This window comes from Mustela nigripes, chromosome 1 (assembly GCF_022355385.1).
Source record: "Mustela nigripes isolate SB6536 chromosome 1, MUSNIG.SB6536, whole genome shotgun sequence".
NCBI lineage: Eukaryota > Metazoa > Chordata > Mammalia > Carnivora > Mustelidae > Mustela > Mustela nigripes.
Window position 1 is genome coordinate 132,250,610 of NC_081557.1, and position 18,486 is coordinate 132,269,095.

General features: G+C 33.8%; 1 protein-coding gene across 1 annotated transcript in view; it reads left to right on the forward strand.

Moving 5' to 3' along the window:
* The window catches only part of NEK1 (NIMA related kinase 1), a 214,466-nt gene that overhangs the window by 57,090 nt on the left and 138,890 nt on the right, over nucleotides 1-18,486 (forward strand). The window contains exons 13-17 of the mRNA XM_059374160.1: nucleotides 534-593; nucleotides 836-895; nucleotides 985-1,032; nucleotides 1,200-1,274; nucleotides 6,432-6,595. Of these exons, the coding sequence (XP_059230143.1) occupies nucleotides 534-593; nucleotides 836-895; nucleotides 985-1,032; nucleotides 1,200-1,274; nucleotides 6,432-6,595 (407 nt within the window). The remainder of the gene's footprint in view (nucleotides 1-533; nucleotides 594-835; nucleotides 896-984; nucleotides 1,033-1,199; nucleotides 1,275-6,431; nucleotides 6,596-18,486) is intronic.

An 18,486-nucleotide genomic window follows, 5' to 3' on the forward strand; every position in this document is an offset into this window, starting at 1 on the left:
TTTATTTCTCTTTGAATTCTTGGTTGATCCATTCATTGTTTAGTAGCTTGTTATTTAGCTCCATGTGTTTGTATTCTTTCCACAGTTTTTCTTGTGATTGATTTCTAAAACCGTACCATTGTGGTTGGAAAGGATGCATGATATGGTTTTAATCTTTTTAAGTTTATTGAACCTTGTTTTGTGGCCTAACATTCTGGAGAATGTTACATGTGCATTGGAAAAGAATGTGTATTCTGAGGTTTTTGGGTGGAGTGTTGTATATGTATCTGTTAGGTATATCTGGTCTAATGTGATTTTCAAAGCTGCTGTTTCCTTGTTGATTTTCTGTCTGAATGATCTATCTATCCATTGATGTAAGTAGGTGTTAAGAGTTTCTTCCTTTATTGTGTTACTGTGGGGATAATATGTTTTGAAACAGAGTCATGGCAGTATTTGGCTTTACCTTTTTCTTATTTTAAGTTTCCACAAATTTGAATTTTTTAAATAGGTACCTCAAAATCCTTATCTAATTTGTAGTTTTACTTTTTGTCCAGGCCCATCACATTCCAGTGAAGAAAGTGAATCCCGGAGAAGAAAGGAGGAAAATGTTTGAGGTATAAAGACATCTGTCTGCTTATTTTAAAGCTTTGCAAAAACAATTCTAAGAAACAAAATCTTATAAAACCTCCAAACCTTTCCTCCTTATTTCTTTCAAACAAATTAACCTTCAACTTAATCCTTTTTTTCCCTTCCTAATCTCCCTGGGCATATGTTTACCATTAGTATACTAACTTTCCTTATGAAACTAGAAAAAGTAGGAATTACTATTGATAAAACTGTTCTTTTTTTATTTAAGGAAGCAGCAAGAAAGCGAAAGTTGGAATTTATTGAAAAAGAAAAGAAACAAAAGGATCAGGTAGTTTTTTTGCTTTTTTCTTCCTTGCCAAGTTGTGGACGATAATAGTTTAAAGAGTTCTAAGAAGTTTGTCTTCAAAATTGTTACAGATTAGTTTAATGAAGGCCGAGCAGATGAAAAGACAGGAAAAGGAAAGGGTAAGAGGATAATCCATTTTTCCATGGTTCATTCTACCCCCTCCCCACACATATACTTTTTTTTCCCTAAAGGAATACACTGATTTCCATTGTGTAAGTAAATATATTTCATGTATTTTATATTAAATACTTGAAATTTTGTTTTGTTTGTTTCTTTTCCCCAAAAGTTGGAGAGAATAAATAGGGCCAGGGAACAAGGATGGAGAAACGTGCTAAGTACTGGTGGAAGTGGTGAAGTAAAGGTAGGCATTTGATACCCATATGGTTACACTGCTGTGGTTATTTTCTCCAGTTTCACCTTGCTCTTTGAAATGTATATAACTGACTTTAGGAGGAGGGGAGGTATTAACTTTTTACCTGGAATTCTTCATCTATTACAAATTCTTAGTTTTCCTACATGTATTTGATACATAATTTGTATTGATAACTAATATCTGGTAAATTATTTAAAAAGTTCAGTGTGAAGGCCATGATATATCATTTTTCCAGAAGAATCTTTTTAAAATTTCAATAAAATTTTTCACACTTCTGCCTAAAATTCTTTCATTGCTTCATCTGTCCTTAAGGAATAAGTTTTCATAAGATTCTTGTTAGACTGGTACCTGCCTATCTCTCTAAGCTCATCTCCATCCATTCCCTACCACAGGCTATGTGCTCAAGTGAGGCTGAACTAAAGATCATACTTGTTTTGAAGTTTTCTTATTGTGTGTAACCTGTCTAATCTCTTTGTCTTTTTGCACAGTGTTTCTCCTTACTTGAGAGCACCCCTCCCTCCCTCTTCACTGTCAATCCCACAACCAAACATTTATCTAGATAGCAGATTACCTAGCTAACCATTTAACTAGATATATTAATTCAGACACTCCTTTTGGGTAGATCCAGACTCTATAACCTTGGGCAAGTTACTTAACTTTTCTAAGCCTTAACTTCTTCATTAAAAAAAAAGGAAAAGAAAAGAAAAAAAAATTTCGAAAACAATGCCTGGAGTGTGGCTAGTAAGGACTCATAGGTTTGACTCCCTGTTTCTTTTTTGTTCTGTTTGTCTGAATCTAAAATTTCCTCTTTTGCTCTTGTAGTATCCTTAGGTATCTACAGTAGGCTGAATTCTAAGATGGTCTCTCAAAGTTATGATTCTGGTGTAGATACCTTGTATTCCCTCCCCTTGGTGGAACCTTATGGGTAAGGTGGTGTCACAGTTCTCTTGGTTAGATTTTGTTACATGGTGAAGTGGTAATGGGATAGTCACTCCTGTGATTACTGTTGACATTTAACGAGATTCCCTCATAACAGACGGGAAGGGGAGAATAAAGTCTGAGAGACAAGCTTCTGCTGGCCTCTAAAAAAGCAAACAATGTTGCAAGAAAGTATAGGTAGCCTTTAGGAGTAGATAGTCCTCTTTGACTAACAATTAGCAAGAAGGTGGTGACCTTAGAATTATGGCCACAAGGAAATGAATTCTTACAATATCTAGTGAACTTGAAAGAGGATCCTGATCCTCAGATGAGAATTGCAGTTCTGGCTGACACCTTCATTGCTCTCTAGTGAGATCTTGAACAGGAAACTTGGCTAACTGCATCCAGACTGCTGAGCCAAGAAAACAGTGAGACAATGGGTATTGTCTTAAGCTACTAAGTTTGTGGTAATTTGTTACACAGCAATAAAAAAATGAATATACTTTTATTCCTCTGTATTATAATTTTAATGCATGTCATCCAATCAACTTTTAGTCAACATGTCTTTATTTTTTTAATTTTATTTTTTCAGTGTTCCAGGATTCATTGTTTATGCACCACATGTCTTCAAATTGTGAATTCATTTCCTGACCCAAGCTCATTAGTATTTAGGTTCTAAATAGATTTGTCAGATTGACTTGTTACCATTTTTACTTCTTTTCCCCAAAAGTTATGATTTGAATAAAAGTTCGTTTTATGTAGATATGTGTGTTCTGTGCTGGAAGATGTGGTATATATACACAATGGAATACTATGCAGCCATCAAAAGAAATGGCTTTCATATTTTTTATATTACGTATTAATAATTCAGTAAGTCACTTTTTCTAATTCTGTGTTAATATATTATACTGTTTTTAGTAATATACTTTTATCTTTATTATACTTTAGCATTTTTGTGCTGTACTATCTACTGTACTTGGAAGTACAGCTTGCTACCTCCTGAATGACAAGAATGACTAAGTTTTGCCCATTCTAAAATAACTAATTCCATATCTTAACTGATTATAAAATAAAACTTAACAATTAAAATGTAGGCCCTTTGATTTTGTCAAGCATTTTATATCAGTTACATGGTTAGTGTTGAGAATTTGATTATTTTTTCTTCTCCTTTTGCATATATCCTCTATGCAATAAGATGTGTTTTCTTCTATGATGTCTAAAGCTATACTTAATCCTGAAGTCCAGTTTAATCAATGTTGTTTGGTAACTGATTAGGACAGTTTTTCAACAGAATTCCATCGTATGTGCTTAATAGATTTCTGCTTCATTTTATAAACTTTTATAATGCTTTTATTGAGGATTAAGAAAACTATTTCTCATGACTTAAAGCAAATTCTTTTTTCTTTTAATTTTTTTAAAGATTTTATTTATTTATTTGACAGAGGGAGAGAGAGCACAAGTAGGCAGAGTGGCAGAGGGAGAAGGAGAGGGAGAAGGCAGGCTCTCCACTGAGCAGGGACCCTGATATGGGGCTCGATTACAGGACCCTGGGATCATGACCTGAGCTGAAGGCAGCCGCTTAATCGACTGAAAGCATATTCTTATGTTAGTTTCTGTACTTATTTCCCATGGAGTTTGAAATAGTTAACCTCTTAGGTTGTTTGATTTCTCTAAGCCTCTTAGATTGTTTGATTTCTCAACAGTTGATAGGGACCTAGAGCCTCAGTATAATGTTGATCAAATTAAGGAAATCCCCTAACTAAAGATAAAACAAACTAGACATTAAGGGAAAGATTTCAAAATTAATACCATTATTATAAACCTCTAATAAGGCATTATTCAGAGTATAAATTACCAAATGTCTTTGGTTATTTAATATCTGCAAAATCTGGGAATTACTGCTTTATTTCTGATGTATCTCTTATGAATGTGTTTTTTTAAAAATTATGTAATGTTGCGCATACATAGTTGGATCATACGGTGATCATAATATGTGAGAAGCTTACCTGTTGTTTGAAAATATATTCAAATACTACTCAGCAATAAAAAGCAATAAGCTGTTAATACATGCAACAACATGGACCAGTCAAAAACATACTGAGTTAAGGAAGCCAGACATAAGAGTACATATTGTATGATTTCAGATACATGAAATTATGGAAAAGGCAGTCCAATCCATGACAGAGAGCAGATCAGTGGTTGAGTGGCTGGGATGAGGGAACGTTGACTGCAGAGTAATGAGGCAGCTTTTTGGGGTGATGGATATACTTTTGATTGTGGTAGTAGTTACACAAGTCTATATATTTGTCAAAACTTATCCACCTGTGCTTCTAATTGGCGAAGAAGGTGATTTTTGAAATATCATATTGCTTGATATTTTGAAATATATTGCTTCAGTGTTCTAGTCCAGTATTTTCAGCATTACTTTCAACATTACTTTCCAGTATTTTCAGCCTTCATTTTGCTAAAGGGAAACATTAGACAATTCAAGTCTACAACATTAGACTCAGATTCAAGTCAGGTGATATTAGCACCAGACTATATTCAGAGAGTAACCAATCTCAAAAGAGATGCAACTGCTTTTCATCACAAGTCTGATTCTGAATCTTGCCTTGAGAGGCACATTTTGAAGATGTGTGTGAGGATTCCTTTAATGGGGTTTCCTGCCTACTTAGTTACCTTCCCTGTTTCTAACAACTTTCATCTCTTCTCAGACATCTTCAATCAGTTATCTGTATTCATTTCCAGTTTTTTTTTAACTCATGCTTTCTTATAATATTGTCTGCAGCTTACTATGTCAAGATTTTATCTCACTGGGTACACTGAAATTTACCTGATTCTGGTATTTTTCTTTGCCTCTTTTCTTTGCCAGATTTCTTCCTTAAGATGTGATCACTTGGAAGATCTTTTACTTGTCAGTATTCTGGCTTCTGTTCTTATCACTTCCCCCACAAAAATGGGTTTTGAAATGATACCACTCAACTTCAGTCATAACAGTTTCTTTTTAGTGTTGTTGACCTCTGCATTTGAGATTATTAATTTCCTCTTGATTGTGAAATTCTTTCACCTTGACTTGTGCAGCATTGCACACTTACTTTTAAAACTCTTATCCTTGTCTGACATCTGTTTTCTAACTATGAGTTTTCCACACAGTTGAGTTCTTATGTTTCAGTAGTTGTAGCATTATGTCTGCCTTTATTCTTTGTTATTCAGAGAGAGACTCCACAGTTCCCTTCCCTTTTTCATTGATTGCCTTTCTTTACTTCTAGGCTTGTGAGTAGGCATCAGGGCAGTAAGCCTTCCAATTAGTTCCTCTACCTTTTTCTCTCTCTTATTACTGCTTATCATGCATCCTTTGACTCACCTTCTTAAAAACTGTTTTGCTTTGCTATACATTTCAGAAAGTTTATAAATGCTTTCTGTTGTCCTTTACTATATGTCCTTTATTATGTTATTATATATTACATATTATATATCTATAGCAGTTAGAGATTCTAGCCTTTTTGACCAATGTCTGCCTTCTTTTCATATTTGTTTGCATACTCTTTTCCTCCTCCTGCTGTCAACACCCAAATATTACACATACATTGCTTATTTTTACTTTAATACCCTGGCTCATATTTAATCATTCAGTCTATCTTTGTTACTTTGCTTTCGAGGCTGGGTTGAACAGTATCTTTCTCCAGTGCCTTTTTTTTTCTTTTGAGGAATTTTTATTTCTGGTAAGTTTTTTTCTATTTTTATCAAAGTTGCTCAGTCTCAGTACTTACTGTGTCTTTACCATTTGTGGAGTTGAAGGATTTGAGGTATATTAAATGCCATATGTAAATGTTTTTGTTAAATATAATTTCAAATGTTACTAAAATAGGCTCTGCTTTTACTTATAAACTGTACATGTTTAAACTTAATAGAATGGCATCATAAAATGTGTATGAGAAACTTGTTTCAAAACTTAAGACCAGACTTTTCAATATTTACAATTTTAATCTTTTTATATTTTTGTTTGTTAAGTTATGCTTTATTCTTAGTAACAAAGTATACTACTTTTTGAATGTTAATGGTTATAGTAGGAAAACATTTTGCTTTAGGCTGTTTATTAATGTGTTCAAATTAGCCAATTGCTTTTTAAAAGTCATGTGTTGAAAAGAAAACCTTTCTTTTGAGGGTACTACAGGCCTTTTGGGCCTTATGAGATAAATATGTGAGAGCTCTTTGTTTAATTCCTAGGCTCCCTTTTTTGGCAGTGGAGGGGCTGTGGCTCCATCATCTTTTTCTTCTCGAGGACAGTATGAACATTATCATGCTATTTTTGATCAAATGCAGCAACAAAGAGCAGAAAATAATGAAACTAAATGGAAAGGAGAAATATATGGCCGAAGACATCCAGAAAGGTATGGCTGTGTTCTGCAGAAGTTGCTTCTGCTTTGCTTCAGAGAAAATAACAAAAGTCATTTTGCATGTTTACCTGCAGAGGAATTTCACCTGAAATACATCCCAGGATTTCCTAAGGGGCTATAGGTCCTCACCACTTCCCAAATGCTGATTCTCTTAGAACATCTTTGAAAAGATTGAAGATCATGTCTAAATTAACCAATGTAAACAGGTTGAGCTGTGATGATCCATAAATTCATTCTTGTGTGTAATTTTGTCTTATGTCCTATATAGCTTAGTATCTATGCTTTGTATATGTTTTCTCTATTGATTACAAAGAATATTTTTTTTGCCTTTGGATGCAGTAATTTTCTCAGATGCAAATTTGGCCTTTGATTATATTTGACAAGTGTGTAGCTCTTCAATTTAGCCTAATTTTTGTAGCTTATTTATATGTTATAGTCTGAATATACTTACTTAAAGGAAGATGTGATAATATCACTTCAAACCACCATATGATCATAATAATTTCACCCACTTGCTTTAAATGAATCAAAATATATTAAAATGGAATCACACTTTATGCAAAATTTCAAACCATGCCTTTTTCTTTCTCTCTTAGAATCCTACTTTTTGTTGTTTTGGCTTGTTTTCTTACATGTGTCTCTGATTGATGACTATGACCTTGTTCATCAGATATTTCCTTTTCTTTCACTGAATTAATTTAATATGATACTAATCAGTAGTCTTAATTTTCATGGTTCCTTTTTTCTTAAGTATGCATACATGTTTTCCTAGATATTCCCATTTTTTTCTATAAAACATCTGTTTGAAAAAAAGCAGATAGCATTTTGTGAAAATTTAGTTACATTGTCTTTTTCATGTCATTTTAAGGAGAATACTTTCAAATGTAATAAAAATCTTTATGATCCCTGTCACATACAAAAGATGATTAAAATGTAGGTGAGCAGAGTTAGATAAATGAGGTGAATATAAATTAACATTATGAATTATATACAGTAGCCTAAAGTATTAATTAAGCTAATTGTAGAGTCTTTTTGAGAAAGGAAGGCTACCAATTCACAATATGCATTTTTTTTTTTAATGCAATGGGAAAGCAAATTTGTGTGTGGCTTTTATGCTGTGGTGTTATGGATATTCTAGTGTTTAATTTGGCTTTATTTTGCTTTATATTGATATAAAATAAATAAGTATAGTATAAAGAAAATAGAGATAGTTATGTTATGCTTCTTCACACTGTTCATCTTCTAGTTGAACATTTCATTGAATGATAAAAAATGGTCCAATGTAGACCATTGGACCATTTTTTATCAAACTTCTATTATAACCTTGAAATGTTTGCATATGTTTTGAGTTTCAAATTCTCTTAAATGGCTACCTCTTCCATTATACCACACCTTCCATTCAATCTTTGTTTTGCATTAGATGTAGTTTCACTATTTTGATTTTCAGTTTTTGAATCATTTGTGGTTATGATCATATTTATTTCATTTATATCAACTCTGTGGGCTTAGCAGTACTCAGACATATAGTATACATTTTCTTATTTTGCATGAAATTATTGTTCTTATTATTAATGATAGTAGGTATTTTTGAATGCTTATTATATACCAAGTTGGATTTATTCATCACAGCAACCCTTTTAATTAGGTATTATTCTTTTAATAAAGATGAGCAAATTAGGATTTATAGAGATTTAAAATTTATGAATGGTCAGTTAGCTAGTAAGTGGTAGAGCTCAGATTTAAACTAAGTCCATCTGACTGTAGAGTTTTCCTTAAACACGCTCTCTCTCTATTTTTAAAAAAATTTTATTTATTTGAGAGAGACAGAGTAGCAATAGAGATAGAGCATAAGTGGGGAGGAGATCGAGAAGTAGGCTCCCCACTGAGCAGGGAGCATAATGTCGAACTCAATCCCAGGATCCTAGAACCTGACCTAAGCCAAAGGCACATGTTTGAGCCACCCAGGTGCCCCTTAAACACTCTTTTATGAAGATCTGTCAGCTTCTTGAGATATTACTAGTGAACAAGCTAAAAAGTTATTACTTTAGTTGGTTATAAAGTTTTAAAATATTGGGTACTTTAAACATTTAACGTGGTATCAGTAACTGCATGAACTTTCGTATATACTCACTGAATTTATTTTGATTTTATTTGAGGACATGGAAAATAGAAAAACTGGCAGAAAACTAAAGATCATTGTATGTCATATAATTTTCAAAAAGCATATTCTATAAACTAGACCAGTTTTCTTCATTTCGATCCCTGGCAAGATTAAAAGCAATGTCTGCAAGTATCTTAGGAGGAAGCAGTAATCACTCTGACAACGTATAAATTCACACAGAATAGAGTATGTCAAATACATTTTTTTGTATGTTGTTTTTACGGTTATAGGCTAGAAGTTCAGTTCTCAAACTGTATGGTGAAGCAACCTAGAGCATCATAGTGCCTTGGATATTTTATAATTTTGAAGAAAGCACAACTATATCTTTTGGACAAAGCACAGATAACTACTCTTAAACAGTTTGGACCTAACTAATAAATGAAATTGCTAGGTATTTCTGTTGGCCTAGAGGCAGTATGAAAAAATTAATTAGATACCTAGTAGAGTAGATAAACCTCAGCAGTATATTATTTGTATTCATAGGATGCTAATTAATATTTTTATGTCATCCAAATAAAAAAATTTTAGAGGCTTGTCATCAAACTAATCTTACTTTTTAAGGTGGGCATAGAAAAAACATTTAAAGGATGCAGTCATCGTATTTCATACAGAAGATACTAAATGGAAAGAAATAGTAAATAGATTAGGTAAGGTAAGATTGATTAGGACACAAAGAAATCTCTGTAGACCATAGCTACAGTGAACTTGAATTGGATAGAATTTAACAGGAATAAATTTGATGTACTTTTGAGTCTGAAGAATTATCTTCCCCCCAAAATACATAGTTGAAAAAGGTTTATAAATAGCATGCCTTAAAAAAAAATAAACTAAATACCCTTCCTTTTCTCATGGATCAAATTATAGCCCCTAAATGGCCTACAATGTCTCATAGAGGCCTCTCTACTCTTTCTTATCTTGGTGCTTCTGCTTTCTATACTTCTAGGAGTGAAGAGATAAAAGACATTTTTCCCCCATCTTATTCCTTTGCATCTGCTGCTTCCTCTGCGTAACATACTTTTGCCTCTGCCCACTTTGCCTGGCTAATGCCTGTTCATTATTCTGGCCTTGGTTTATGTTAACAGTTATTTATTAGCTCTATAAAATAAAATTGAGGACCTGCTTGAGGAATTCTGGCTTTTAATTTTGCCAGGTAAGTCCAATAAAAAAAAAGTTATCAGCCCTGATTCCATCCTTTGACAAAAGAATGGACTTTTTCCCTTTTGTTTTTTTAAGTAGCCTCCACATTCAGCATGGAGCCCGCTTGAGCTCATGACCCCTGAGATCGAGACCTGACTAGGAGTTGGAGGCTGGGGCGCCTGGGTGGCTTAGTTGGTTAAGCATCTGACTCTTGATTTTGGCTCCGGTCATGATCTCAGGGTTGTGAGATCAAGCCCTGTGTTGGGATCAGCACTCAACAAGGAATCTGCTCCAGATTCTCCCTCTCCCTCTGGCTCTCCCTGCTGCATTCACTCTTTCTCTGTCTTTGTCTCAAATAAAAAATATTTTAAAAAAGACTCAGACACTTAAGTGACTGGGCCACCTAGGAGCTCCAAAGGAGTGGACATTTTATTTTATTATTTTTTTAAAGATTTTATTTATTTGACAGAGAGAGGTCACAAGTAGGCAGAGGGGCAGGCAGAGAGAGGGGGAATCAGGCTCCCTGCTGAGCAGAGAACCCAATTCAGGGTTCCAGTCTTTTCTATTGTTTTTCTCTGCATTTATAAGGAGTTTGCAGGAGAGAAGCAGATCTTTGATAATTTAAACTTGCTTTTTTTTTTTTTTAAAGATTTTATTTATTTATTTGACAGAGAGAGAGAGAGAGACAGTGAGAGAGGGAACAAAAGCAAAGGAAGGTGGGAGAGGGAGAAGCAGACTCCCCGCTGAGCAGGCAGCCAGATGTGATGCGGGGCTCCATTCCAGGACCCTGGGATCATGACCTGAGCCAAAAGCAGCCACTTAACTAAGCCACCCAGGGGCCCCCAACTTGCTTCTTTTTCCTTAATTTAACCTATTGTGAATATGTGAATATATTCTCCACCAGGATCTGAACTTAAGAGAAATAAACTTGACTGCTCAGCATTAAATTATAAAATCAACACACTAAAAAAGAATAAATAAGCTGTAAACCTAATGAGATGGAGTGGCTTGTTGACAAAGACAAGGTTTTTGTTGAGACCTGATCCCATTAACATGTACAAATAAAAAAATTAACTTATGAGGATGATAGTAAATGCAAAGGTAATGGTGAGAGAGATGAAGGGTGCCCCAAAAGCTCCCCTTTAGCTATCCAAGCAACAACCAAGGAAGGAATGCTCAATTCATCCTTAAGGCCTCTTCAAACAGGCTCATTTCTACTATAAAGAAGCATGTGTCCTGTTATGACAGCATTTCATAAGACCAACTAATTCAGGCTTAGAACAGCGGTAGTGACTAGCCAGTATTCATTCTCGGACCAGTGGTATTCTATCACTAAGTTTTCTATAGTTGTCAATAATATAAAGAAAAAAAAAAGAATCCTATGTGAAAGGGAGATGACAAGGTACTTAGCTTCCAGTATTTTTAAAAATAGGAAATATGTAAGCAATCTTGAACTCAGCAATGGAAACAATATTAAAAGGGAACTTCTTGTTCCCTTTTAATATTTTAAAATATTTTAAAAACTAAATATTTAAAATGTTTAAATATTTATTTAAATATATTTAATAAATTAAATATATAATTAAATAAATATTTAAATATTTTAAAAACTAAATGTTTTTGAGTAAAGCAAAACACTGAGGAGCAAAGTTAATAGCTTAAGTTTGAGGGAGTTATAAAAGTTGTTGATCCATGACAGTGGAAAAGGATTATAGCATATATGTAAATATGAGACAAAGAGGATTATGAAGCATGGGGTTAGGAGAATATCATACAAACAGCAGTAAAATTGTTTCCTTACCAATGATTACTAGTTATAAAAGATAAGGGTATTTATTTATCTATGTATATAAATAAATAAGTAAATAAATAAACCCTGTTATATATATAATATGTATATTTATATAAAATAGAAAAGCCTGGAACCTAGTATAATTATATTGTGCTATAAGAATATAAATACCTATAGGATTCTTTTTTTTTTTTTTTTTTAAGATTTTGTTTTATTTCAGGGAGAGCACAAGCAGGGGAGCAGCAAAGGGAGAGGGAGAAGTAGGCTATATCCCAGGACCTTGGGATCATGACCTGAGCTGAAGGCAGACAGTTAACCAACTGAGCCAACCAGGCACCCCTCACACAGGATTCTTGAGTTGGGTTTTTTAAAAAGATTTTATTTATTTATATGAGAGAAAGAGGAAGAACATGTAGCGGGTGGGTAGAGGGAGAGGAAGAAGCAGACTCCCCACTGAACAGGGAGCCCGACATGGGGCTCACTCAATGCCAAGATGCCAAGATTATGATCTGAGCAGGAGGCAGATACTTAACCAACTGAGCTATCCAGGTGCCCCTCACATAGGATTCTTAACCAAACATTCATATATCTTTTCTCTCCCTTTTGTTCATGGAAAGGTGAAACCCGAAGGAAAGTCACCAGTGGGTTTTCTGTCTTGTTTTTCTGTTTGCCAAAGTGATACAGGTTAGTTTCAGAAAAAGTATGAAGCATAAGGAGGGTGTTAGCAGGAATGGAAATCACTACTTATCTCTACAGAGATAGTTCCTGTGAAGACTTTGGTCTATTTTCTTTGCATTTATTTCCTTAGTTAGTGGAGATAAAATCATATGTACACATTTATATCTTTTTTTAAAATCTATTTTTATTTAACATTTTTTTTTTTAAAGATTTATTTATTTATTTGACAGAGAGAGATCACAAGTAGGCAGAGAGGCAGGCAGAGAGAGAGAGGAGGAAGCAGGCTTCCTGCTGAGCAGAGAGCCCAATGCGGGACTCGATCCCAGGACCCTGAGATCATGACATGAGCCGAAGGCAGCGGCTTAACCCACTGAGCCACCCAGGCGCCCCTTTATTTAACATTTTTACCATAATATTTTCCCATGCTAAATTGTTTTCAAGGGAATTTTGATGTCTCTGTAGGATTCCAGGGTCTGAATTATCATATTTTATGTAACCAATCTCCTACTGTAATTGTAATTTTTTAAAAAGATTTTATTTATTTATTTGACAGAGAGAGATCACAAGTAGGCAGAGAGGCAGGCAGAGGGAGAGGAAGAAGTAGGCTCCCTGCCAAGCAGAGAGCCAGATGCGGGACTGAGATCATGACCTGAGCTGAAGGCAGAGGCTTAACCCACTGAGCCACCCATGTGCCCCTGTTTGTAATTTTTTATTTGTTTGAAATTTTTTTTGCCAAATTTTATTTTTTGTTATTTCTGTATAATAAAATCTTAGAAGGGCAACTATTAGATTAAAGAAGTTGGTCAGTTATGTTCTTGGTGAAGATTCTAGAAAGAAGTATTAATATATTAATTAAACTTATTTAACTAAATGTATTTATTAACTAAATAGTACTGAATTTCTGTTTGGGAAAGTTGAACCAATTTATGTTCAATCTAACAGTATATGATAGTGCCCATTTTATTACATGCTGGCCAGTACCAGTAGCTTCTTAGGAGCTAAAGAAGTTTTTTTAAAAATACAAAGTTTGAAATTAAAGTAGTAGAGGAGATGAAGTTTTCCCTATATTCTATACTGGTTACGTAAAAGGATATTGATAAACTAGGTACTTCTAAGAATAGCGATTTATGAGGATGATGATGACAGTAATAAAAATGGAGTTAATATTCAGTTGGGCACTTTCTGCCAATACGAGTTTGAAGTAATTTACAAATATAGTCAATTCTCATTATTTGTGGAGTGTGTGTGTATGAATTTGACTACTTGCTATAATTTATATATTAAGAAAAAAATTTATATGTAACCCCAGAATCAGTATTCCCAGTATTCCCCAGTCATTCATGGATTTGTACAGAGCAGCAAAAAAATTATGGTTGTCCAGTGCACATATTCCAATCTGAAAAGGCAATACTTTCTTGTTTCAGCACTTGCAAACAAATGTAGTTTTCGTGGTGTATTTATTACCAAAGTTTGCATTTTTGTGTATCATCTTGGTGATTTCACTGTTTAAAATGGCCCTCAAACAGCACTGAAGTACTGTCGGATGTTTCTAAGTGCAGGAATGCTGTGATGTACCTCATGGAGAAAATATTGTGTCAAATAAGCTTTGCTCCAGTGTGAGATAGAGTTTAGTGGCTGAGAGTTCAGGGTGTATACATTAAATAAGGTGTCTTTAAATAGAAACATACATAAAACAATGTTATATATATCAGTCCATTGTGGAAGATGTTGTAACAAGAGGCCGGTAGGAACATAACTGTGTATTTTTTCCTATGGGTGGTAGTTTAGTATTGGCTAATTCATTGTTCATGGTGACCTTACAGAACATAACTACCGTGAATAATGGCAATTGACCATAGTATTAACTCATTTATTTGTCACCAATGCCATGGGGCAGGTATTATAATTCTCCGTTTTACAGATTAAGAAATTGAGGCACTACATAAACAAATGATTTGTTGAAGTCCACATAACTGTTAGTAAAACCAGGAGTTGAAATTGGACAGTTTGTTTCCAAAGTTCACTCGCTTCACTTGTGCAATATTGAATTTAGTGAGGATTAAAACAATTTATTAGGAAAATTAAAGAAGCTGGGAGAATTTAGCCACCATCAAAGAAAGCATGCTTAAAGGAGCAAGCCTAAAAAAATTGGATAGCTTTTCATGTAAAAGAGAAATTAGACTTACTTATATTTCCACCATGTAGAATTACTATGACTTGGAGAAGTCGAGGAACTGATTTTAGCCCAGTATTAGGGCTGTTCAATGGCCAGCCTATCATAGGATTTAATGAATATCCTCAAACTGTAACTATTAATCTAGAGATTTGAATGACCATGTGTCAGGAAATGCAGATGGGAATAGAGGAATGCTTTATTCAGCAAGAAGTTAGACTAGTTAATACTTAAAGTCTCCTCCAATTTAAATATTATGATTCTTTTGTCTTGTACTTTTTAGTGGCCATTAGCATTAAAGAACATTTTCCTCACACTGTAATGCAACTGGTTTTATTGTTATATGTATGTCATTGTTTTTGCTGGTCAGTTCTTTTCCCTAATTCAAATTGAATCAGCAAATTGATATTTATGGTCAACTCACTCTTTCAGATTCTCTTTTCCTTATATTTTTGGATCATCCCTATTTGCCTGCTCCCCTCCTTATGGCTTTACCTATTTTTCCTCTTCCCTTATTATCAATAACTCTGGCCAGTCTGACTTCACGTGTATGTCTCTTAACACACCGCTTCAATTAGCTTTCTCTTTAAGACTTTTTTTTTTAGCAGTTTTAGGTTTACAGCAAAACTGAGGGAGAATGTACAGAGATTTCCCATCTATTATCCCTGTCCCCACATTTACATAGCCTTCCCCCCATGAGCATCTTGGATCAGAGTGGTACACTGTTGTAGCTGATGATCTTAAATTCAGTTAGTTTTTTATTATTAGAGCCTCAGTCATGTAAGACCATTTTATAAAACTATTGACTACCTCTTAACACTTGTGTTTTACTTTTCCAAGTCTTTTTCTCTAGTGCATCATTTAATTTGTTTAAAGTTGATAGCAGTTCCATTCCATCAGATCAGCATTATGCCAGTTAAACAGAGGAGGAAGCTTAATGAATAAACCGCCTACATTCTTTTCTCATCTCATTAACTCTGTGCCACTCCAGCTCTTTTACCTTAAACCATACTGACTCATTTTTTTATTTCTCAGATTATTTCTTCTACGTGTATTGCTACTTATTTTTGTGTTGTTTTTACCCCTTAATCACTCAAAATCATTCCTCAAAATTTTTAAATATCCCTACGCGTAAAAGATTTGAGCCATGGATGTGAAGTAACCTACCCAGATTTTGGTCCTTATTCATGCCTTTGTAATAAGAAAAGGAAAGGGAAGAACTTACTTCTCCCTGCCCCACCAAAGATAATTCCTTCTATTTAATGCATTTTAATGTCTCTATATTTTACTTTCCAAATTCCTAATTTCTTACTTTATAATTGTGGTTTGTATAGTGTTTGTGTTACCATTACTTTATTATTAATTTAGACTACTGTTTTATTGATTTTAAGTGGAATAATTTTGGAACTCAAAAGATGGAGAAGACAGAATGTTTAATTTGTCTAAAATAGTATGTGCCTATGAGTTCCTAATGTGTAATGAAGAAAATGACCATTGAGTAAATTGACTATTTCTGGTTTCTCTCTGTGAATGTAGCATGGATAGTTTGTGCTAATAGTCTAGCAGTTTTATAGTTTTAGAGAGGAATAAGAATATGAGTAGTATGAGTTCTTATTTTGGTACATACAAAGTAGTAACAAATGTGAGAAATAAAGACAGTATATTTATAGGTTTTTAAGTGTTGTCAGGTGTCATAGAATCAATTAAAGATTTTGTCCTTTTATTCTTTTAATAAGGTTCATTGTTCTCATTTTTGTATATATTAAATCAAACTTGAATTTTTGGAACTCTGTTTATACATCTTTACATCTTCAAAGACAGATAAAATATTGGTAAATAGTTGACACTCAATATTTGTTTAATAAAAGGGAGGGGAAAATAAAAAATGTTAAGCAAAAATCACTACAGGATTTAAGTTTGTGATTGAAAACAATGAGTTATGTAACCTACTTATTTAAACTAGCTTAGGAAAAGATTTTTCAGTAACTCTAAACCTATAAATCACATAAATAAATAGAATGGGAATACTTTATAGATTTGAATGGTATGAAAATCTATAAATCAAAACCATTATACATATGACCATGTTTTACTAAAATAATTCCATGCAACTATTGTATTAATGTGTCAGTTGGAGATTTAGAGTGACAAACATTGGACGTGGTATCAGGATGGGAAATGAAACATGTTTTACTTTTATTAAGGTTAGAGATGCATTCAGAATACAAAGCAAAGGGATCAGCAATTTTATTTAATTGTAAGTGATGCTGTAAACTTCCAGGACCCCACAAAAGAACCTTAACCAGTAGAAGTGCAGCTTCAGTGTCTGAGTGTGTGAGTGTTCTTAAAGATTATGGGCCCTCTTCAGGCCACGCCATATATAAAGGGACTATACCTGACTAGGACACAGCCTTTTCTAGATATATCCAGGGAGATAAGTTGCATCCAGACTAGATATTAATCCCATAATTATGTGGTACATAATATGACTACTAGAGGATAGCACATGTGCACTACAGAGGCATAACCAAATTCTCATTCATTATTCTTAATCTATTCAAACCTCTGTGGGTTATGTGAAGTACATTCCTGAATTTGGTAATGTGGAACTAGATTAAGAGTTAACTACCTACATATACCTGATAGTCATAATAAAAGGCTTTTAACCAGCTATAGAGATTACCTAACCCTAGAAGATGCCAGTGATGAAAATCAGGAAGTGTTTAAAACTATTGGAAGACAGAAAAGATATTACTTCATGTATTATTCAGAACATAACTTAGTTAAGGTCTTTTATTTTTTATTTTTTAATTTTTTTAATTCATTATCTTAGTTATGGTCTTAAAGAGAAGCTGTAGGTAGTTTGTGTGCCTTAGTAGCCAAAATATCAGTAGAAGCACAATCACTTGTTCATCTTTTTAACTACCTCCACAATTAACTGCAGTTGATATTATGAGTTCTCTGATTATTGGGGCTACGTTTTATTTATTTTTGTATCTTTCAAAATATATAACAGGCATAATATATAAAAGGCAAAATATATATTAGGTACAGTAGAACAGGTACAATATATATTAGATGTTCAGTAAATGTTGTTTATATATATTTTTTAAATTAAAACTTAAATTTTTAAAAATTAAAAATTATTTTAGAGAGAGGGAGCACATGCAAGCAGGGGTGGGGGGGCAGAGAGAATCTTTTTTTTTTATAAGATTTTATTTATTTATTTGACAGAGATCACAAGTAGGCAGAGAGGCAGACAGAGAGAGAGAGAGGAGGAAGCAGGCTCCCTGCAGAGCAGAGAGTCCAATGTGGGGCTCGATCCCAGGACCCTGGGATTATGACCTGAGCTGAAGGCAGAGGCTTTAAACCCACTGAGACACCCAGGTGCCCCAGCAGGCTCCAGACTTAGTGCAGAGCCCAACTCAGGCCTCGCTTTCACAACCCTGAGATCATGACCTGAGCTGAAATCAAGAGTTGATGCTTAACTGACAGAACCAGTTAGTCATCCTTGTATTTTTCATTTGTAGTCTAAGCTCAACATGTTTACATTCTTTTATAATTTATGAGTGAAAGATACAGAAATATAACCTTTACATTTTACTTTTTAATAGTTATGATACTCCAGGAATTTAGACATTGGTTTTTACTGTGTTTTGAAAACTCACACAAACATTTTATTCATTTTTGAATTTGTATTTCATTTTTGAAATTGCTACTATACTGCTTTAATTTTAGTTCAGTGCTGTTTAAAGAAGGTTCTTAGATATATTTGGTACAGAGTTCTGCAATGAGTTTCACTACTTGGACACTATGGAGATTCTTCTATAATTAAATATAGTCCAAAACAATTTTATGTGTTTATAAGTTGAATAGCGTAAGTAAATGTGAGAGAAACCTTCTTGGTAAGATTTGGAATAGTAGTATAGATTTTACTTCTATTT